This window comes from Coffea arabica, chromosome 5c (genome assembly GCF_036785885.1).
Source record: "Coffea arabica cultivar ET-39 chromosome 5c, Coffea Arabica ET-39 HiFi, whole genome shotgun sequence".
NCBI lineage: Eukaryota > Viridiplantae > Streptophyta > Magnoliopsida > Gentianales > Rubiaceae > Coffea > Coffea arabica.
The window spans coordinates 39,087,305-39,110,524 of NC_092319.1; the positions used below are offsets into that span (position 1 = coordinate 39,087,305).

The window sequence follows — 23,220 nt, forward strand, 5'->3', positions numbered from 1 at the left end:
CATTTGTACCTTTTTCATTGGGCAGGTCGCTGATGTTGTCCCAAGGCTCTGTTGTTGCATGGAGGTGATCTAAATCGAACCCACCCAAATGTGCATTGAAAAAATAAAGAAGATGAGAGTGGCACTTTTGAGTACTTTCATGACTTTTCTTTGCAATTGTTTTGGTAGTGCCCGACAACTTTAGGACCATTACTGGTTGCCACGTGAAATAATTTTAATTTTCATTGAGAGGTGTGATTCCTCTGTTTTCCAGTGCATGAGCTGTGTGAAAATTTGAATTGATCTGACAGAAAGTTTTTTGGCGATTGACCGAATTGTAAACGGCCACAAACGTTTCAAAAGCCTTCAACTCTTCCTAAACTACCGATGTGGGACGAGGCACTCTTCCAAAACTACCGATGTGGGACGAGGCACACTTCGGTCAACAGTAATCACAGAGAAGTGTCCAGAATCATCATCGTTCAATTTTCCTAAGACCAATGGACTGGGCTTTGTTGATTCCCTTCTAGAAAAGATGATGGATGTGACAAGTTCTGAGGCTGGTTCGATTGCTTTGATCGATCATCCAATTCAAAAAGTCCAGGAAGAACTTGTTTGTTTACGCTCTGTGCTGAGGGAAATTGTGGAGCTGCACAATGAAGACGAGGAGGTCCAGGCAATTTGGGATCGTATTGTTGGGGTGGCATATGGGACAGAGTTTCTTATTGACTCCTTAATAACTGGAAATATCTTAGATTCTTCTTCAATGTCCATTCATTCCATTTTAGAAGAAATGAACATCATTAAAGCTGCGGCCTTGAAGATTTGTGATAGCGAAAGACTTGGTGGAAAAGTTAAGGAAGTAACGAAGAGATTCAATCACATGCCACAAGAAGGAAGTAAGCCAATAGTCAATGATGTGGTGGTGGGATTCGGGGATGAGACGGCATCGATAATCAATGGACTCAGAAATGGATCAAGCCAAGTGAAAATTGTTTCCATTGTGGGTATGCCGGGTTGCGGTAAGACAACTTTGGCTAGAAAAGTGTACAATGATTCTTCAGTGAAGTCCCATTTTTATGAGCGTGCTTGGTGTACTGTTTCTCAAATATATGACAAGAGAAATCTGTTGCTTCAAATTTTGACTTGTATTGAGTCCAAGCTTCCTGAGGATGTTTTTAAGATGGGTGAAGAAGATCTGGCTCTTCAAGTCAAAAGACGTTTGCTGAAAAACAGATATCTCATTGTTTTGGACGATGTATGGGACATTGATGCATGGAACGGATTGGAAGCCTCATTCCCTGATGATGGAAATGGAAGTAGAGTTATCTTGACAAGTCGGCACCGTGGTGTTGCTCCGCAAGACAAACTCGACCAAGAACCACATTCTCTTCGTCAACTCACTCCTAATGAGAGCTGGGATTTGCTAAAAGGGAAGTTATATCCTGGACAAGATTTGGCTCCTCCAGAACTATGTGAAATTCGACAGCAAGTAGTGGAAATGTGTCAAGGATTACCTCTTACGGTTGTCATTCTTGCTGGAATTCTCTCAAGCATGGACCGATATGGTTGGAAAGAAGCTGTGGAAGGTTTAAGTTCAAGGAATGTTTCTAGTTCGGATCAATGTACCGCTACATTAGAGCTGAGTTACAATCATTTACCTGATACTTTGAAGGCATGTTTTCTTTATTTTGGAGCCTTTCCAGAAGACCATGAACACAATACCAAGAGGCTGATTTCTCTATGGGTCGCTGAAGGATTTGTTCAAAAAAATCAGCCCAAGAGATTGGAGGATGTGGCAAATGATTACCTGATGGAACTCATTGGCAGAAGCTTAGTCACAGTTTCCAAACCAAGATCCATTGATGGGGTCAAAGCTTGTCGCATTCACGATTTGTTATATGAGTTTTGCGTGACAAAAGCCAAAGAAGAAAACTTTTCACGGCTGGTACGTAGGGATGATAAACTATCTGATATCAATGTGCCATGCTACCTACGCCGTTTATGCATTGATTCTAATCCTGAGCACTTTGACAAGTTAAGGTTATTTGCTCCTGCCATACGCCGTCTATTATTCTTAAGTAGTGGCATGGGCAACGTAGTATATTTTGATTTTAGGTTCATTTTTCACATCATCAAACTTGTTACAGTGTTAGATTTGAGCCAAATTGGACTCGACCCCTTTCCTAGAGAGTTAGAACTGCTTGTTCACTTGCGCTACTTGGCGATTCTAGGTCAAGGTATATTCGATCTCCCACCATCAATATGCAATCTCCCGAATTTAGAAACTTTGATTTGGCGAAATTATTTTATTCATGGTTCAGTTTCACTACCAGATACCATATGGAACCTGAAGAAACTAAGGCATTTAGAACTAATTGATGAGGTCGATAAGCATTATTGTTTTTTTTTCCCTAGCGACAATCTTGACAACTCGTCACTGTTGCGTGACTTAGATTTCTTGTCCTGTCTATGCCTCAATCCTCGGGAGAGCATCAACAAGCTGTTGAGAAAGTTTCCAAATATCCGCAAGCTGAGATGCACTGTCAATCTCGAGCCAGATGTTGAATATCATGTAGCAATGGATTGTCTAAGTCATTTGGAATCACTCAGTCTGATTTGCGATTATGAGAAATATCATATAGATTTCCAATATCCTTCGACTATTAAAAAGTTGACCCTGTCTTATTTTCGCTGGCCATGGAGCAAAATGGCAGCAATTGGAAATCTACCCAATCTTGAGGTGCTCAAATTGCTCCGCCGATCATTTGAGGGGGAAATATGGGAAATGGAAGTAGAGAAGTTCCCTAAAGTTCGTTTCTTGAAATTAGCTTCCCTGGACATTGTGAAGTGGACAGCCTCCTCCGAGTATGAGTACGAGGACCAGTACTATTTTCCTCGTCTCCAGAAGCTAGTGTTGGAAAGCTGTGATGCATTGCAGGAGATCCCTTCTTGTTTGGGAAATAGTTCAACTCTTGAAATAATTGAGGTGTCAAAATGTCCCAACTGTACCAGTTCATTGGAGGAAATTCGGGAAGAGCAAATAAGCAATGGATATACCGATCTGAAGATACTTGTCTCATAATGGACGACTGATCTTCTCAAGTAAGTTTGCTGTGGACAGCCAGTGTACTCTACTCTACTTATGTACTCTACGGGTAACGTGTATCTGTTTAGCATCAAGATCAAGTTGTTCTTTTTCTTAATAGTTTTTCTTTTTTTTTTTTCTTAATAGCATCAAGATCAAGCTGCAAGTTTTTGGAGGAGATCCCTTCTTGTTTGGAAAATATATGAACTCGTGAAATAATTGAAGTGTCTAAATGTCCCAACTCTACAAGTTCAGTGGACCAAATTCAGGAAGAGCGAAGATTGATCTGAAGATCCTTATTTCATGATTGATGACTGATCTTTTCAAGCGTGTTTGGTTTGGTTGGGCAGCCGCTTCAGTGTACTATTCTTTATTAATCCTTTACTTCTGTACACAGAACTGGTAATGTTGTATCTGTCTGTGTTTCTTTGCAAGTTTCTTGTTATCCCTGTGACAGAATCTTGTTTTGGGATATATCACTCCCCGAGTCTGATGTTTTCTTCCTAAAGATTCAAGTTAATGAAGCTGCTGTTTTTTTGCCGCCTCAAATAAGTCAGGATTTCAAGAATGTTTCGCCCTTATCCGAAATTAAGACTGCTTAGTTGCATATCAAAGGCAGATATATTCGACCAATAGATGCAATTAAATTTGTTCGTGGAATAGAATACATGCCATCGGGCCTCATATTTACCAGGACTCAACAATTTTATTAGCTCATTTTCATCATCTTCTTTTACAATTTCTGATCTTTTCTGACTCCTAATAACAATTTATTAAATCATATAATCAAGCAGGTGCAGAATTAAGAACCCAGCATATTAATATCTGTTACATTGTACAATCAAAAAGGTTTGCAGCCTAAAGTAAAATTTTGTTCCTCTTTCTCTAAGCTTTTGATGCATTTCTTGTGCGCCAAAACTAAAACAAATTCAGGATCCGACTTATCAAAATTGTAGCAGATTAGACCAGAGGCTTCAGCATAACAAGAAAGGGATCACCTAGACAACTTCCTAATCAAAATAAAAGATTAATGATAAAGGACATGGGACCTGTTAATAGTAACATCATCTGATCTGAGTTGAAGTAATTTCTTGGAGTCCAATTGGTTCTTTTCCCACCCTACGTACCCAAATACTCTGTGGAAGGTAATATTTTAATATCAGTGCTCTGCTTGAACAACTAAGTTTATAAATTTTCCAAGAACTTTATTTACACTATCGGGGGATCTCTGCTAGTTAACGAAATAACTTTTGATAGAAGCACATACCAAAATTGATTGTTGTACAAAATGAAGGAAGAAACCCAAAGTTTTTTTTTTTTTTTTTAAAAAAACCCTCCCATTCCTCCCTACACTCTTTTTACAATTCTACTCCCAACTACTAGATTTTGAAATCTGATTAAAACTTAAGTAAATTTGTCAAATATAACTTGAAATGATCATGTAAATGGTACTCTAATTGAATTTTATCTCTCCCAAATTTAGAGATTGAAAAGTCTATTAAATTATTTCAACTTTATATTATTGCATATAAGTAAAAGGGATGTAATTTTAAAAATGGAAAAAATATTTAAAATTAAGTGCGACGTATTACAAAGATAAAGATTATTATTGCTGCCAAATGCACTTTACATTCTTCTCTTTCACATTTATTCATTAATAAATTAATATTTAACGATATTTTAAATTATCTTAAAATATTTAGCACTAGTTAAACCTATATAAACCAATTAAAATTGCCACCAACCAAAATATACACTTTTCCCATCTATTTTATTTTATTTATGCATTAATACTTGCTTTTTATTACAACGAAGTTTTTCTGTTTATTAACCAAAGCAATACATTTAAGATGCTCTCTATAATATATTTACACATGACATTCAACTCATAAATAATCCTTCAAATTTTGTTGCCTCGTTGGGCATTGGCCATGCGTGGCCAGGCCTTACAAGTTTGATAAAGTTAACTATCACTTTTGCCTGTAAATGTTAGTGACAGAACTAAGAATGGTAAGTCATGAGCCCTTTGGTTCATTTCCAGATCAAGGAGATGGACATCCAACTGATTGAGGAACCACATCCCATCAAAAACATTTATCAGTGTTAATCAATTGCAGTAAAATTGTGCCTAATCTGGTTCAGTTCAGAATATTAATGTTGTCTACATAAAATCTTGCTCGGTAAATCAAGAAAAATAAAAACAACAACAACAACATGAGGAAAATGCACAGCTTGCATTTAGATAGAGGAATAGTTCTAGAATGGACGTGGCATTTAGAATAAATGCAGACCAAAACCTTGGTGGTAAAGATTTAATGTGTTTTCTGATACTGGACGGACCTTTGAGAAATAGATAGGGTACAAAGCCAGTGCTTGATAACTTGTCCAAATTGAGCTCTTACAAACCAGAATTAATCTTATTTTCCCCATATTTCGAACTTGTGGTTCACAATCTAAACTTTTATTTTGAGCGATTTGGACGTGATAGTTCACACTCTAAACTTTTACTTTGGCGACAATTTTTAGCAGTTTAGGGTGCAAATTGTCGACTCCAATAATTTGAGGGTCCAAAGAAATTGCACTGAAATTCAAACTCTGTGGCCTGAATTCATTCCCACCCTACCCTACGTCTTTGATGGAAATGCAGAGTTAGCTGAAGGTCTCTCTCTGATTGAATCGGTTAAGTCATTGCTAGTAATTCAACATGCAACTCACGTACTCCTATATACTAGTAGCAATGCAATGAATGACATTAGTGGAGAAATTCTAAAATGGCACCCAAGAATGAAAGATTGATGCTAAAACTTTTCAAAAATGGAGGATGTAGTGACATCAAGATGTAACCCATGGATGCGAGGGAAAAGGATATAATTCAAAGATCTTATAAATTTGCTGCCGACAATATCTTGCTTTTAATTGAGATGTAAATAGTTCGAGTAATTCCCGAAAGCATGGTACGAGTTGTTTGAATACTTTCCCCTTGAGCAACATGGCTGTCTTTGCCAAAATGACTCCTCATCCTCGGAGGAAGGCTACCATGTTGATATGTTTCTTTAGCGAGCTGGAAGGATGATCAAGATGAAATTGACGTCACACTGTTGATGTGAGAACTATATGTTGTTGAACGACTTAAAAAATTTTGCGAGCAATCTTTGGTTCCAAATATATGTCCTGTCATCGTTCCATATTTTAATGATTAAAGGGAGCCATTTTTTATTGGTTAGACAGCCGCAGGAATGCTGAAATTATCACTACATATGGAATTCCATTCAACAGAATTACAATTAACAACCACCAAAATTATCAGAATAAATACTAATAATTAATTCCGAGGTAATCTAATCTAATCTTAAATAAGGGTACCCTACTTACTAGTAGTTATCATAGGGGAGTCATAAACTGAAATTATGAAAATGAAACATATAGTTAACGGAGGTATTGACAGACTTCATCTAAAAACATAGGACTAAACTTGGAGATTGTGGTGCTTACCAATTTTACTTAAAGCCATTGTAGACGGCTCTCAATATGTGAAAAACTGTTGTTTGATGGCAAGGCAAATACGCAATAAACATGGCGGCAATCAATACAGTTCAAAGCATTAAAACTTCTATTTGTTAGAAAACACCGTACTTGAAATTGAATTGTAATAGTTTATACAAATTATTGTGTTTGATAGCAAAATTTTCCACAAATACTATTTTGCCTGTATCACAATTACAATTTCCAATTAACTTTTTTATCTTTTCAACAAATAATTTTTATCTTACATATGATATATCACCAGAGGTGTCACAATAATTATTTCAAATAATATTTCAAGTGTTATTTTAATATTATTCAACTAATCTGGTTATCATAAATATTACTCCCTCTGTCCCAATGAATTTGTCGTGCTTTGGGAATCCCACATTTTTTCAACAGTGCTCCGATTTCAAAAGGTAATGGGTTATGTTCCAAGAATGCCCCGGTTGAATTAGCTATGCAGCCTGACGTGTTGCTCCATTGATGGTAGGATAGAGTAGTGATATGATTGTGGGACCCATACATATGATATATTTTCAAGCCCTTTTGGAGAAAGTGCAATGCACGAATCCTGCTGGTTCTAACGTGACACTCACACACCATCACATGAAAATTCTCTATTTCACAGGTGAACTTTGGGGCCCACTAAAATATAAGAATCTTGTTGTAAGATTTAAGGGTATCAGTGGAAATCGGTGAAAGTTTTTATTACCATTATTGGTAAGTGACACTAATTTTGGGACGGATTAAAAAGGAAAGCATGACACTTCTAATGGGACGGATGGAGTATTCAAGTGTTAGTTTACTATTATTAAGTACTAGTCAATCATTGCTTAGCTTGAACCAATGCATTGCATGCTTGGTATAGTACTGGGCATTGGTCCCCCGGGGTCGCGGGGTGCTCATATTATACGTTTTTTTTTTGGGTGTTTTTTGGCGTATAATTAGGATTGCAAACGAATTGAACCGCTCGCGAGCGGCTCGAGTCGAGTTCGAGCTGACTCTAGTCGAACTCGAGCTCAAAATATTAAGCTTGTTAAATCGCGAGCCGGTTCGCGAGCTCGAGTGCATATATATATATATATATATATATATATATATATATATATATATATATATATATATATTTTTTTTTTTAAGTATATATATTTTTATTTTTTATTTTAAGTATATATATTTTTTATATTTTTAAAATTTTAATAGTAAAATTACATATATATCCTTAATATTTTATTATTTATTAAGAAAAAAATATTATTTTATTTATTTTTTAAAAAATAAAATAATTATTTTTTATTTTTTTCGAGCTCGAGCTTGAAATTGTCAACTCGTCGAGTTCGAGCTCGAGTTCAAGTTCAATGAAATTATGTCGAGATTCGACTCGATTAGACCAAAACTTGACTCGGTTCGGCTCGTTTGCAACCCTAGGTATAATAAGTTTTTTTATTTTTATTTTTTATAAGTGGAAGATTTTAGATTTAAAATCTATTACTTATCATTCCTCTCATCTAACCATCCAACCCAACCCTCCTTTGTTTGTTTATTAATTATATGTACATGTATTTTATATTGGAACATGTGTAAAGATTTGTAACATAATTTTTATAATGTAGTATGAATTTGTCATATTTTGTATTATTTTGAATGATTATGATTTTGATATGCTTTTCTATTGGTAGAGTGGTTAATTGTTTTGCATTTTTAATTTTTTGGTTTTTTGAGTGTTTACAGTATATTTATGATTTGTCTAATTGTGATTTGATTATTGGTTCTGATTAATTTTATGCTAGTGAAAGTTGTGAGAGTGGATTAATTAAAGGATTTCTTAGTGTGTATGATAGCATAATTTGAGGTGTATTATTCTAGGTTGTGTTGATTTTTGTAATATTTAGTATTGATTAGTAATGTGTAAATTGTATCAATTTTTTTAATTGTTTGTTGTTGGTACTATTTAACTTGTGAAGAATAATTTGGCAGCTAAAGTTGTTGCTTTGTTTGCGTGTCATATGTTTTTAGCTACATATGTATTTTTTTTGTGTCTGAAACCCAAACATAGCGGGCTAGCGTAAGGTGGCAGACCCAAAAAATTTTTGCAAAAAACATGAGAGGCCCGAAGAAATCTGGGTAGACATGTGAAGCAGGCAGCGACCTAACCACTAAAAATACTATTTGCAATAAAAAGACCAAAAAGGCCAAAATCTGTAGAGAAACAACAGCGAAACCAGCGTAAAAGGGTAAAATTGGAATAGGGCCACCAAAATTCAGAACTTGTGGCCGACAAACATGAAACAGAGATGACCCCACAATGAGTTCCATCACACTTAAAAAGACAAATGTGGACAAAATCAACACTCAAATTACAAAGAAACCAGCGAAAATCACTATTTGAAAATCACTATTCCCAACCCTTCCGCGCTTTATGTATTTAGAGATTAGCTTCACTCCCTAACTGGCCCTACTTTTTCAGGTTTCAATTTCTAAAAAGTTTTAAGCAAATTTGGAGCTATCTAACTGGCCCTACTTTTGCAGTTTCCAATTTCTAAAAAGTTATAAGTAAATCAAATTTAAAAAATTGTTAAAAATTAATTTTTTTAATGAGAACCCACTAAGCCAATGTTGCAGGAATTTTAAGAGAGTAAAACAAAAGGGAGGGGAGCAAAATTTTGAAGAAATTGGAAGACTTATGTTGTGTTTGAATTGTGTTTTTCTAAAAAAGAAATATTATTTTTTGTGAATATATTCTTAATCTTTTTTTTTTACCTTATTGCTACCATATATTTTTTTTTATAAAAAATCTAAAATATCCAAACCTAAACGGATCAATTAACGCCCTCAAGTGCTTCAGAAAACGTAAAGGAAAATAGGGATAAATTATGAAATCCTCGAAGACACAACGAACGAAAGCATTGTGACAAATTAGACATTAATTAACCGGGTGAGAATCAATTAAACAGGCAAAACTATTGAAAACAAAAGTTTGATTGTGGGCTTTTGCCAATCGCCTTTTGAATGCAGAAGAGATTCGAGGGAAGACCATCTCGGTCAAAGAGGGTTGGTGGTGAGCTGCCACTGGTCCATTACGCCACTAACACTCTTTAACCATGAAAACCATCAAAGTTTCTCATGTTGACACTATAACCAGTCTATTGTTACTGTTTATAACCCAACTGATACTGTTTATACAGTTCTGATGATAAGATTGTTAAGAGCGTAATCAATGCTGTACCGTTGAAACAGTTGGACATGAAAATTGGGCATTTTTTTTATGGATTAATCTTTCATACACTGACAGTGTATATACACTATCGACGTTGGATGAATGGTAGCTATACAAAATTTCAAATTGAAATTTAACTTTTGCAGACATGTCATGAATCCAACGGTGATAGTGTATACACTGTCAGTGCATATAAAATTTACTCTTTTCTTATAATTATATTAGATAATCTTATAATTTTATAGAGAAGTAAATTTAAACTTATTACATGAGGACATTTTTGGATATTCAATTAAAAATTTGATCAAGTCAATATTATTTTAAAATTTTATTACTAAAATTATCAAATTAAGGGAGATATGTGTAATTTTCAAAATCTTAGAGGAGTTCAGTGAAATTGTCAGAAACCTCAGGGAGGTTTCTGAAATTATCCCTAGAAATTAATTAACCGGGAGGGAATCAACTAAATAGTTAAAAATATTGAAAACCAAAGTTTGATTGTGGGGGCCAAGCGCCTTTTGAATGCTGAAGAGAGTCGAGAGGAGGAAGGGTTCTCGGATGAAGAATGGGGTAAGTATGGATGGGGGCCAGACATGCTTCGAGCAAACCACTAGGATGGTGGTCAAAAGAGGTGGCGGATCTGTTTGAGAAACAGATTAGCTAACGCATGTGCAGTGGGGCCGTTTTTTTCTTTCAACCATCCAAGAGTATCCAATGACTATTTGTCATTTATTTTCTGGACACTAGCAATCAACGTACAGAAAAGTAGAGAGCCCTTGTTTTTGAGGTTTTGCAGATCTTTCTCATCTCCTTTCATATTTGAGAACTGTTTCATCTCTTCAATTGAGATCGATACATTCTGGTTCCCTTGTTAATCTTCCTTTTATTAGATGGCCTCTGCTAGTATCACTTGTATTCCTTCCATCTTGGATGATCTGCAAGCGCTGGAGAACGATTGTCCAGAATTTCCAAATGGGCAGCAGAAGTACCTGAAATGCATGCTAAGATATCTGAGAACATTTCTTCTGTGTGCGAGAAAATACAGCAACGATGATGTGCAATTACCATTTGACAACAAAAAGAACCAGGCAGATAATCATTATGCAAGCATAGAAGCTCTGGCAGCACGGATTGGAGATGCCATTCCCAAGTGGGCAAAGGAGATCCAATCTTCTGATCAGCCTTGGGATGCGGTCGATGATTTAGAAAAAGACATTAAATCCTTCGAACAAGAAATTTGCGAATGGTATGTCTTTTTCTTGGGTTCCTCGTCACAGCAGTCCAGTAATTCGCTCGTTTGAAAAGATGACCTCATAGAATTCATGGATTCTCTTCTGGAGAATCTAGTGAATTATTGGTCATGGATTCGGCTGGCACATGAAGTTGGACTAATTAAAGCCCTTGAAGAGAAGCTGGCGTTCATGAAAAACTTCATCCGTTTTGTCAAACTGTATGGTGTTGAAAACACAGAATTGGGACCTTTGTTGGTTCACATTGAAGTTGTGGCTATCAATGCAGCACGCCTCTCTTATAAGTGCCAGTTTAAGAAGGGTTTCGGACCGCCCAAGGATGTCGTGGAAAGCATTTCGGAACTGCTGCAGAAGATTATTCCTGTTGAACCTCAAGTCCTTGAGACTTGTATCCAGGCCCTAGCTGCTTCAAAGTTACCAAAACAATCACATGGAGACACAGATGAGCATCTGTTGAGAGACTTCTTCCATTCCCTCCTGTGTAATCTTTGGGAGAAACTAAAGCATGGTACTTGTCCTGTGATTTTGCGTCAACTGCAAATGTTTTACGAGGGGTTAAATTCCTTGAGAACCATTTTGAAGGAGAAGCCAAAGGAGTTCGATGAGAAAGTAAGAGATCCTACTCGAGTCGTGAAATGTTATGGAGGAGATTTTATTTCCCCACTCTCTCTGAATGCAATCAAAGACGCCATACAAGCCAAGGATATGGATATTGTGTGTTCTGAGTTATTGGAAATAATTAAGCTCATCGATGCAATAATTGTTGTGGATCAGATACCCTATAATAGCTATTAAAGAATAAATGACAAAATAAAGAACACCAGAAATTTAACGAAGTTCAGCCAATAATGCCTACGTCCTCGGACACTACCAAATTATATTTCACTAAGAATTACTACAAAGTGAAATATTACAATAGAGGGAGAAAGAAAGAAATTGCCTTAGAAGATGAATAGACAATTGCTGGGATGGATCCTAATGAAGAGCCAAGGCCCTTATTTATAATTAGGAAAAGCCTTCAACTCTTCCTAAACTACCGATGTGGGACGAGGCACACTTTGGTCAACAAATCTCCACCTTGACGAGTACTCACATCTTCAAATCCAAATCCCTCACAAACAATAGTTGATAGTGTCTCCAAATTTCATTTTCAAACGTTGACAATGTTGATCAGGTCCAAAGAAAATTTGAACTTGATCGCAGCCATAACTTTTGTCAACATATCAGCAGGATTCTCAGCAGTTCGAATCTTCTGGATTTTGACTCCACCTTCTTCCAAAATTTCTTGCACAAAATGATATCGAACATCAATATGCTTCGTCCTTGCATGATAAACTTGGTTCTTCGCCAAGTGAATAGCACTCTAACTATCACAATGCACATTGACATATTTTTGATCAATTCCAAGTTCACCAAGCAATCCTTGAAGCCAAATTGCTTCCTTTACAGCTTCTGTGATTGCCATATACTCTGCTTCTGTAGTAGATAAAGCAACCGTTGACTGTAAGGTAGACTTTCAACTGACTGGTGCTTTTGCGAGTGTAAATATATAACCAGTAGTTGATCTACGTTTATCCAGATCACCAGCATAATCTGAATCACAAAAACCAACTACGTGCTGACTGTCATCCTGCTCAAATATCAAACCAACATCCACAGTACTTTGGATGTATCGTAGAATCCATTTCACCGCTTGCCAATGCTCCTTACCTGGATCATGCATATACCTGCTCACAACTCCAACTGCTTGTGAAATGTCAGGCCTTGTACATACCATAGCATACATCAAGCTACCAACAGCATTTGCATATGGTACTTTTGACATGTTTTCCCGTTCTGTATTATTCTTTGGCGACATAGAGGCACTTAACTTGAAATGAGGAGCAAGAGGAGTACTAACTGGTTTTGACTTTTCATTCATGCCAAAACCCTTTAGCATCTTTCTCAGGTATTGTTTCTGAGTCAAATATAATCTCCTCATTTTCCTGTCTCTGCTTATCTCCATACCAAGAATCTTCTTTGCTTCTCCTAGATCTTTCATTTCGAATTCATTCCTCAATTGAGTCTTCAGTTTCTCAATTTCTGCCTGACTCTTGGAAGCGATTAGCATATCATCGACATAAAGTAGAAGATAAATGAAGGATCCATCTTATAGCTTACGCAAATACACACAATGATCATATTTGCTTCTTATATAGTTCTGGCCTATCATGAACTTGTCAAATCGCTTGTACCACTGCCTCGGAGATTGCTTCAATCCGTACAATGATTTTTCAAGTTTGCACACCAAATTTTCTTTTCCAGCAACTTTGAATCCTTTTGGCTGAATCATATAGATCTCCTCTTCTAAATCTCCATGTAAAAATGCAGTTTTTACATCTAATTGGACCAGCTCTAAATCCAATTGTGCTACCAAAGCCAATAAAATGCGAATGGAGGAATGTTTAATAACTGGAGAAAATACCTCATTATAATCAACTCCCTCCTTCTGAGCATAGCCTTTAGCTACCAATCTTGCTTTGTAACGAACATCATTTTGGCCAGGAGATCCTTCTTTCTTTGCATAGACCCATTTGCATCCGATTGCCTTCTTTCCCTTCGGAAGACTGGTTAGCCTCCATGTTTGATTCTTATGAAGGGAATGTACTTCATCATCCATTGCAATCCTCCACTTTTCTTTATCCGAACTTTGAACTGCTTCATTGAAAGTGGTAGGAATATCATTATTTATGGTTGGGGATGCATAGGCCACCATATCAGCAAAACAAGCAGGTTTTCTGATTGTCCTTTTTGGCCTACTGGTTGCAATTGATTCATGTTGCTGTGGAAGTTCTTCAATTTGAACCTCCTCTTCATTAGATTCTCCCTCTGCCATGGGAGAATCAACATTTTCTTCATTTGCTGGAACATTTGCTGGAACTATAGCTCTTTCAAACTCCACCTGCTTGGGAATGCTATCTGATTGCTCAATATCCACACTTTTCAACATCGTGGATTCATCAAATTTAACATCCCTGCTGAAGATTATTTTCTTTGTCTCTAGACACCAAAGACGATAGCCTTTTATGCCAGAAGTGATCCCAAGAAACACTGCTTTCTTTGCCCTTGGATCCAACTTTGATTCCTTAACATGGTAGTAAGCAACACAACCAAACACATGTAAAGAATCATAATCAGTGGCAGGCTTACCAGACCATCTCTCCAATGGTGTTTTGCCTCCAATAGCAGTAGACGGCAATTGATTGATGAGATGGCATGCATATGTTACAGCTTCAGCCCAAAATTCTCTACCCAATCCAGCATTGGATAACATACATCAAACTTTCTCCAGCAACGTTCGATTCATGCGTTCTGCCACTCCATTTTGTTGTGGAGTCGATCTGACTGTGAAGTGTCTGACAATGCCTTCACCTTCACAAATCCTTTTAAATGGATCACTTTTATATTCTCCACCATTATCGGTACGGAGACATTTGATCCTTCTTCCAGTCTGAGTTTTCATCATCTTTTTCCACTTGATGAATATTCCTAGCACTTCATCCTTTGTCTTCATTGTGTATACCCAAACTCTCCGAGAATAGTCATCTACAAAGGATACATAATAGTGCTTCCCTCCTAAAGAACTTGTTTTAGAAGGGCCCAGACATCAGTGTGAACATAATCCAAGATACATTCAGTATTGTGGATTGCTGTTCCAAATTTTACCCTTGTCTGCTTCCCTTTGACGCAGTGCTCACAGAAATCCAGTTTACAGGTTTTTATACCTTTCAATAATCCTTGATTTATGAGCAATCTCAAGGATTTATCACCAGCATGTCCTAAGCGCATATGCCATAATCTGGTTACTTTCAATTCTCGATCATCACTGGGAGCCACTGCTGCTACTCCAACAACTGCATTACCTTGATAGTAATACAAGTTATTATTTTTCCAGATTCCTTTCACCAGCACCAATGCACCTGAAATGATTTTCATCACTCTATTATGTGCCGACACCTTGTAGCCCATTGATTCTAGTACTCCCACAGAGATGAGGTTCTTTTTCAATGTTGGCACATATCGGACATCAGTTAGAATCCTAATTGATCCATCCTGATTCCTCAACCGAATTGAACCAACCCCATTTGTTGCTAATACGGTCTCATCTGCCGTGTAGACGACTCCACCTTCTTGTTCCTTGAAATCAAAGAACCATTCCCTAGTGGACGTCATATGATGACTACAACTTGAGTCCAATAGCCATGTACTAGAATGACCAGTAGGCATGACAGCTAATAAAAAATCTGAGTCTTGATCAATGCACTCAGCTACGTTTGAATCCGCAACAGCTTTTTCCTTGTCAGGTCTACCCTTCAGTTTTGGGCAGTCCTTCTTCCAATGCCCTTTCTCTCTACAAAAGGCACACTCATCTTTGCTTAGTCTAGCTCTCGACTTGGATCTATCTCTCGTCCCCTTTCTCTAGTTTTGTGAGCGTCCTCTAGCTACCAGAGCTTCTGCTGCCCCATTTCTGCTACTTTGCTTTTCTTTTCTTCTAAGCTCATAGCTGTACAGAGCAGAGCTAACTTCATTGAGGGACACCTCAGCTTTCCCATGGAGTAGAGTTGTTTCAAGATGCTCAAACTCCTCAGGAAGAGATCCCAACAACATGAGAGCCAAATCTTCGTCTCCAAATGTCACATCTAAATTCATCAGATCAGTGATTAACTGATTGAAATTAGTGATGTGATCACTTAGAGTTGTGCCAGGAACATAAGTGAAGTGAAATAAACGCTTCTTCATATTGAGCCTGTTCTGACAATTTTTCTTCAAGAACTTCTCCTCCAATCCAGTCCATAATTTATTTGCAGAGGTTTCCTTTGAAAAAGCATACCTCTGCTCTCTTGAAAGGCACGTTCGAATTGCACCACATGCTAATCGATTGATAGTCTTCCAATCTTTCTCCTCAACATCATCTGGTTTCTGTTCTTCAATAGCAATGTCTAGACCTTGTTGGAAGAGAGCGTCTAGAATCTCACTTTGCCACATGCCGAAGTCACCAGTGCCATCGAAAGTCTCCACTGCCAGTCTCGTATTTGTGACGGCAGTTCTTGCCCAGATAGGTGATGAAACTGCTGTCGAGGTGGACGTCGATGCTTTTGCACTATCTTCCATTTCGGCTACAACTAGTCTTCAATAGCAACAATAAGTAGGCCCCACAAGATGAAGGGATCCCACAGGCTGACCCCACAGGTAGGCCCCACGGATGGACCAGAGTTCAAGGATATCTTTTCTGATGTGAAAGATCAGTTATAACTGCGACCACAGAGCATACTCAGAATAACCTCAGGCTCTTATACCACTTGTTGTGGATCAGATACCCTATAATAGCTATTAAAGAATAAATGACAAAATAAAGAACACCAGAAATTTAACGAGGTTCGGCCAATAATGCCTACGTCCTCGGACACTACCAAATTATATTTCACTAAGAATGACTACAAAGTGAAATATTACAATAGAGGGAGAAAGAAAGAAATTGCCTTAGAAGATGAATAGACAATTGCTGGGATGGATCCTAATGAAGAGCCAAGGCCCTTATTTATAGTTAGGAAAAGCCTTCAACTCTTCCTAAACTACCGATGTGGGACGAGGCACTCTTCCAAAACTACCGATGTGGGACGAGGCACACTTCGGTCAACAGTAATCACAGAGAAGTGTCCAGAATCATCATCATTCAATTTTCCTAAGACCAATGGACTGGGCTTTGTTGATTCCCTTCTAGAAAAGATGATGGATGTGACAAGTTCTGAGGCTGGTTCGATTGCTTTGATCGATCATCCAATTCAAAAAGTCCAGGAAGAACTTGTTTGTTTACGCTCTTTGCTGAGGAAAATTGTGGAGCTGCACAATGAAGACGAGGAGGTCCAGGCAATTTGGGATCGTATTGTTGGGGTGGCATATAGGATAGAGTTTCTTATTGACTCCTTAATAACTGGAAATATCTTTGATTCTTCTTCAATGTCCATTCATTCCATTTTAGAAGAAATGAACATCATTAAAGCTGCGGCCTTGAAGATTTGTGGTAGCGCAAGACTTGGTGGAGAAGTAAAGGAACTAACGAAGAGATTCAATCACATGCCACAACAAGGAAGTAAGCCAATAGTCAATGATGTGGTGGTGGGATTCGAGGATGAGATGGCATCGATAATCAATGGACTCAGAAATGGATCACGCCAAGTGAAAATTGTTTCCATTGTGGGTATGCCGGGATGCGGTAAGACAACTTTGGCTAGAAAAGTGTACAATGATTCTTCAGTGAAGTCCCATTTTTATGAGCGTGCTTGGTGTACTGTTTCTCAAATATATGACAAGAGAAATCTGTTGCTTCAAATTTTGAGTTGTATTGAGTCCAAGCTTCCTGAGTATGTTTTTAAGATGGGTGAAGAAGATCTGGCTCTTAAAGTCAAAAGACGTTTGCTGAAAAACAGATATCTCATTGTTTTGGACGATTAATGGGACATTGATGCATGGAACGGATTGGAAGCCTCATTCCCTGATGATGGAAATGGAAGTAGAGTAATCTTGACGAGTCGGCTCCGTGGTGTTGCTCCGCAAGACAAACTCGACCATGAACCATATTCTCTTCGTCAACTCGCTCCTAATGAGAGCTGGGATTTGCTAAAAGGGAAGTTATATCCTGGACAAGATTTGGCTCCTCCAGAACTATGTGAAATTCGACAGCAAGTAGTGGAAATGTGTCAAGGACTACCTCTTACGGTTGTCATTCTTGCCGGAATTCTCTCAAGGATGGACCCAAATGGTTGGAAAGAAGCTGTGGAAGGTTTATGTTCAAGGAATGTTTCTAGTACGGAACAGTGTACCGCTACACTAGAGCTGAGTTTCAAACATTTACCTGATACTTTGAAGGCGTGTTTTCTTTATTTTGGAGCCTTTCCAGAAGACCATGAGCACAATACCAAGAGGTTGATTTCTCTATGGGTCGCTGAAGGATTTGTTCAAAAAACTCAGCTCAAGAGAACAGAGGATGTGGCAAATGGTTACCTGATGGAACTTATTAGCAGAAGCTTAGTCATAGTTTCGAAACCAAGATCCATTGATGGGGTCAAAGCTTGTCGCATTCACGATTTGTTATATGAGTTTTGTGTGACAAAAGCCAAAGAAGAAAAGCATTTGCAGCTGGTACGTAGGAATGATGACTTATCTGCTTTCACCATGCCATGCTACCTACGCCGCTTATGCATTGATTCTTAGGTCGAGCACTTAGACAACTTGAGGTTATTTTCTCCTGCCATACGCAGTCTATTATTATTCAGTCACGATGAAGACAGTAGAAGTTGTTTTGACCTTCGATTCATTTTTCACATCATAAAACTTGTCAAAGTGTTAGATTTGAGCCAAATTAAACTAGGAGGCATCTTTCCTAGAGAACTAGAACTGCTTGTTCACTTGAGGTACTTGGCAATTCTAGGTAATGGCAGTCCCGTCCCAGCATCAATAAGTTATCTCACGAACTTGGAAACTTTGATTTGGCGAAATTCTAGGAGTCATGGTTCAGTTTCATTGCCAGATACTATATGGAATCTGAAGAAATTAAGGCATTTACAACTAATGGACGAGGCCGATAAGAATTATCATTTTAGATTCCCTGAGAACAACCTTGACAACTCTTCACAGTTGTGTGACTTAGATATCTTGTCCTGTCTAAGCCTCAATCCTCGGAAGAACATCAACAAGTTGTTGAGAAAGTTTCCAAATATCCGCAAGCTGAGAAGCTCTCTTAATCTCGATCAGGGCTGTGAATATCATGTAGCAGTGGGCTGTCTAAGTCATTTGGAATCACTCAGTCTGAGTTGCGTTGTTTACGGCGGTGACCGATATCAATTAGATTTCCAATTTCCTTTGACTATTAAAAAATTGACCCTATCTTATTTTCGCTTACCATGGAGCAAAATGGCTGCAATTGGAAATCTACCCAATCTTGAGGTGCTCAAATTACTCGAAGAAGCCTTTGAGGGGGAAATATGGGAAATGGAAGTAGAGAAGTTCCCTAAAGTTCGTTTCTTGAAATTAGCTTCCTTGAACATTGCGAAGTGGACAGCCTCCTCCGAGTATGAGTACGAGGAGCAGGACTATTTTCCTTGTCTCCAGAAGCTAGTATTGGATGGCTGTGGAGCTTTGCAGGAGATCCCTTCTTGTTTGGGAAATAGTTCTGCCCTTGAAATAATTGAGGTGTCAAAATGTCCCAACTGTACCAGTTCATTGGAGGAAATTCAGGAAGAGCAAAGAAGCAATGGATATACCGATCTGAAGATCCGTATCTCATAATGGACGATTGATCTTCTCAAGTAAGTTTTTTAAGTCCTTTACTTATGTACTGTTACAGGTTATGTGTATCTATTTAGCATCAAGATCAAGTTGTTCTTTTTCTTTTTCTTAATTAGTGTTGGAAGGCTGCAAATTTTTGGAGGAGATCCCTTCTTGTTTGGATAATATATCAACTCCTGAAATAATTGAGGTGTCTAAATGTCCCAACTCTAATAGTTCAGGGGAGCAAATTCAGGAAGAGCAATTAAGCAGGGGAAATACCGATACGAAGATCCTTATTTCACAATGGATGACTGATCTTTTCAAGTGTGTTTGGTTTGGTTATCTGTATCAGTTTGGCATCAAGATCAAGTTGTTCTTTTTTCCAATTAGTATTGGAAGGCTGCAAATTTTTGGATGAGATCCCTTCTTGTTTGGGAAATAGTTCAACTCTTGAAATAATTGAGATGTCTAAATGTCCCAACTCTACAAGTTACAGTTAATGCAAATTCAGGAAGAGCCAATAAGCATGGGATATACTGATATGAAGATCCTTATTTCATAATGGACGACCGATATTCTCAAGTATGTTTGGTTTGGGCAGCCACTTCATTGTACATCTCTTTTCTTTGACAATCCATTACTTCTGCACTACTAGTGGTCTCGTTATATCTGTTCAGCATCAAGATCAGGTCTTTTTTTTTTTTTTTTGTCGAAACGATAAGATGATTTCATTGCTTTAAAAGTAAACCAATTACAAGTACGAGCAACGGCTCGATCGGACTCTACACACTAGTGTTCAAAGACACTGAGGAAGCTGTCGCTCCTCATCCACAATAATGCTTAAAGCATCAACACTCATTTTTTTGCTAACTATCATATCTTCTTCCCTATTCAATCCAAAAGAGCACATGCGAAACAATCTCTGTAGCTGAGATATGTCTTCAAGTACTGTTGCCAATCTGCTGTTCGCTGGGCTCTGGTGTTTCAGTTGTCTCCACAGTTCTTTGTTACCAAAACTCAGCTTAATATTGCTCCACTTGCGCTGCACAGCTTTACACAGCACTAGTTTCAGCGCCAAAGCTTCATCTAGGAGTTTGTTTCCAGAACTGATGTCTTTCATTGCCCACCCTATCGTCGTATCACTTGCAAAAACTTTAACTTTGACTCCAATTCCCATGAATAGCTGCCCTTGTTTCATGGTTGTAGCCACCTCCATTAGCACTTCTCCTTCATTTACATAACTCTGATCCTGAGTTTCTTGTCTAGGGGCTGTTTCTTCTGTGCTCTCTCCTTCCCCCTTGTACTCCAACTGCTGCTGCTCTAACCAACCAGAATGCGCTTTCCTTATAGCTTTGAAGGGAGTATCAGCGGTAGTGTTCTCGAATTCTCTTTTGTTTCTATATTTCCACACCTGCCACAGGATATTCGCAGTTAAACCAATGTGATCCATCCCTTCTGTCCTGTGCCTTGCTTCTGAGATTCTTAGCCACCACCTTTTGAAATCTCCCTGCTGCTCCTTTGCTCCGTCCCATTGAATGGGAGAGGCCTTCCATATGTTTTCCGTGTGGGGGCAATTCAGCAGAAGATGTTCAACTGTTTCCTGTGCTGTTCCACACATCTTACATATCGGATCCCCCACCCCCGTTCTTCTATACACTGCTGCTTTCACAGGCAGAGCACCTTGAATACATTTCCAAACGAAAAACTTGATTTTGTGTTTGATGTTTAATCTCCAAAGTGTATTCCACATCTGAGCTAAATGCGAATCACTTACTATATAGCTAGAGCTAGCTTCTCCCTGATTGCACCTATCCCTCTTTCTGTGTTGCTTCATCAGAAACTTATACCCAGAATTGACAGTGTACATCCCTCCCTCCTTTGGTTGCCAGTAAAAGCTATCCTCCCTGTCAGCCAGGCTTAGAGGAATAGCTAAGATTTTCTGAGCATCACTTCTATTGAAGTATCTGAATATAATATTTCTGTTCCACCTATGCTGACTGATAAGCTCCTCCACCTTTTCCAGCTCACAATGAATTCCTCGACTAGTAGTTGGCTTCCCTGTCTCAGAGTCTGGGATCCACTTGTGTCTCCAAATATTTGTACTCCTTCCATTTCCTATCCTTCTGATCATACCAGCAGTGATTAAACTTCTAGCCCCCATAAGTCCTTGCCAAATCCATGATGCATTTTTGGCGAGATTGCACTGCAGAATGGGTTCCTGTGGAGAATATCTGGATTTCAACACCTTACTAACCAACAGATTTGGTTTAGTAAGTATCCTCCAAACTTGTTTTCCTAACAGCGCTTGATTGAAAGCTTCAACATCCTTAAATCCTAATCCTCCTGCACTTTTAGCCCTTGCCAATCTTTCCCAAGACAACCAGTGCATTTTGTTCTTGCCATTAGCTTCACCCCACCAAAAATTGGCCATCAAAGCACAGATATCTTTGCACAGCCTTCTGGACAACTTGAAACTAGACATCACGTATGTAGGCATTGCCATTACCACAGCTTTCAGAAGCACTTCCTTACCTGCTGGACTCAGAAGTTTGTTCTTCCAATTCTGGCATCTTTTCCTTATATTGTCCCTCACAAAACCAAAGATCTGCTCTTTAGACCTTGAAACTACCATTGGAAGCCCCAGGTATTTGCCTTGTTTAGCCTCTACCATTCCTCCTAAAGTCAGGCATACCTCCTTCTTCAGCTCATCATCCATATTTTTGCTAAAGAAAACTGCTGATTTGTCTAGGTTGACTAATTGCCCCGAGGCCTTTTCATATGTTTTCAACACCTTCATGATTTCCACGGCCTCATTCTTGTTAGCCTTGCAAAAAATGATAGAATCATCCGCAAAAAACAAATGTGTTAACACTGGGCCATTTCTGCTGATTTTGAGCCCCTGGATTCTTTTACTTTCCTCCGCCCTTTTTAGCAAGTTTGAGAAGCCCTCTGAGCAGATAAGAAACAGATATGGAGACAAGGGATCTCCCTGTCTTATCCCTCTTTCTGGTGTCACAAAGCCTTTGATCTCTCCGTTACAGTTGAAGGAGTAGCTCACTGTCTTCAAACAACTATGGATCCAGTTTATCCATTTAGAGCAGAAGCCCATCTTTTCCATCATATCCATCAAGCATTGCCACTCCACCCTATCATAAGCCTTTGCCATGTCCAGTTTGATAGCCATGTAGCCCTCTTTCCCTTGTCTTTTATTTTTAAGAAAATGCATGTACTCATGAGCTATGATCACATTATCTAAAATCTGTCTTTCAGGTATGAAGGCAGATTGAGTTTTGCTAATGCACAGATCCAGAACAGACTTCAGTCTATTAGCCAAGATTTTTGATATGATTTTATAGAGCACACTACATAGACTGATAGGCCTGAAATTTTTCAGATTGGTTGGGTGCAGAATTTTGGGGATAAGGGATATCACCGTATGGTTAACTGATTTGAGCATGTGACCTGAGTGAAAAAAAGCTTTAATAGCTGGAATGATGTCACTTTTAATGAAATTCCAAAATTTCTGAAAAAACAAAGGTGACATTCCATCTTGTCCAGGAGCTTTTTCTGGGTTCATAGAGAACAAAGCCTCACGGATTTCATCCTCCATTACTTCCTTGGTTAGCTTAGCATTCATCTCCTGAGTAATATAGTGAGGAATCCCCTCTAGAATTTCTGTCGTTTCCCCCTTCCCTCCACTCATAAACAGGTCCTTAAAGTACTCAGAAAGTTCAGTCACTACCTCCTCTTCATTAGCTGTCCAAGATCCGTCCTCTCTTTGTAACCTGTTCAATCTATTACTGACTCGCCTCCCCTTGACTGAGGATGAATCTCAAATAAGAGTCACAGAATGT

The 23,220-nt window shown here is 38.3% G+C and overlaps 3 protein-coding genes and 1 long non-coding RNA gene across 4 annotated transcripts; 2 read left to right on the forward strand and 2 right to left on the reverse strand.

Moving 5' to 3' along the window:
* The first annotated feature begins 329 nt into the window (after positions 1-329).
* Positions 330-3,619, forward strand: LOC113690746 (putative late blight resistance protein homolog R1B-16). The gene is made up of 2 exons (XM_027208774.2): positions 330-3,084; positions 3,215-3,619. The coding sequence occupies exon 1, from the start codon at positions 515-517 to the stop codon at positions 3,062-3,064; it is 2,550 nt and encodes an 849-aa protein (XP_027064575.1). The 5' UTR covers positions 330-514; the 3' UTR covers positions 3,065-3,084; positions 3,215-3,619.
* A 6,554-nt stretch (positions 3,620-10,173) lies between these two features.
* LOC140007733 (uncharacterized) lies at positions 10,174-12,013 on the reverse strand. The gene is made up of 2 exons (XR_011815116.1): positions 10,875-12,013; positions 10,174-10,798 (listed from the first exon to the last, which is right to left on the reverse strand). It is a non-coding gene; the product is annotated as an uncharacterized lncRNA (long non-coding RNA).
* A 4,593-nt stretch (positions 12,014-16,606) lies between these two features.
* LOC113689422 (putative late blight resistance protein homolog R1B-12) lies at positions 16,607-18,310 on the forward strand. The gene is made up of 2 exons (XM_027207193.1): positions 16,607-17,510; positions 17,583-18,310. The coding sequence occupies exons 1-2, from the start codon at positions 16,607-16,609 to the stop codon at positions 18,308-18,310; spliced, it is 1,632 nt and encodes a 543-aa protein (XP_027062994.1).
* A 1,852-nt stretch (positions 18,311-20,162) lies between these two features.
* Positions 20,163-23,003, reverse strand: LOC113689421 (uncharacterized). The gene has a single exon (XM_027207192.2). The coding sequence runs from the start codon at positions 23,001-23,003 to the stop codon at positions 20,163-20,165; it is 2,841 nt and encodes a 946-aa protein (XP_027062993.2).
* Positions 23,004-23,220: the final 217 nt, after the last annotated feature.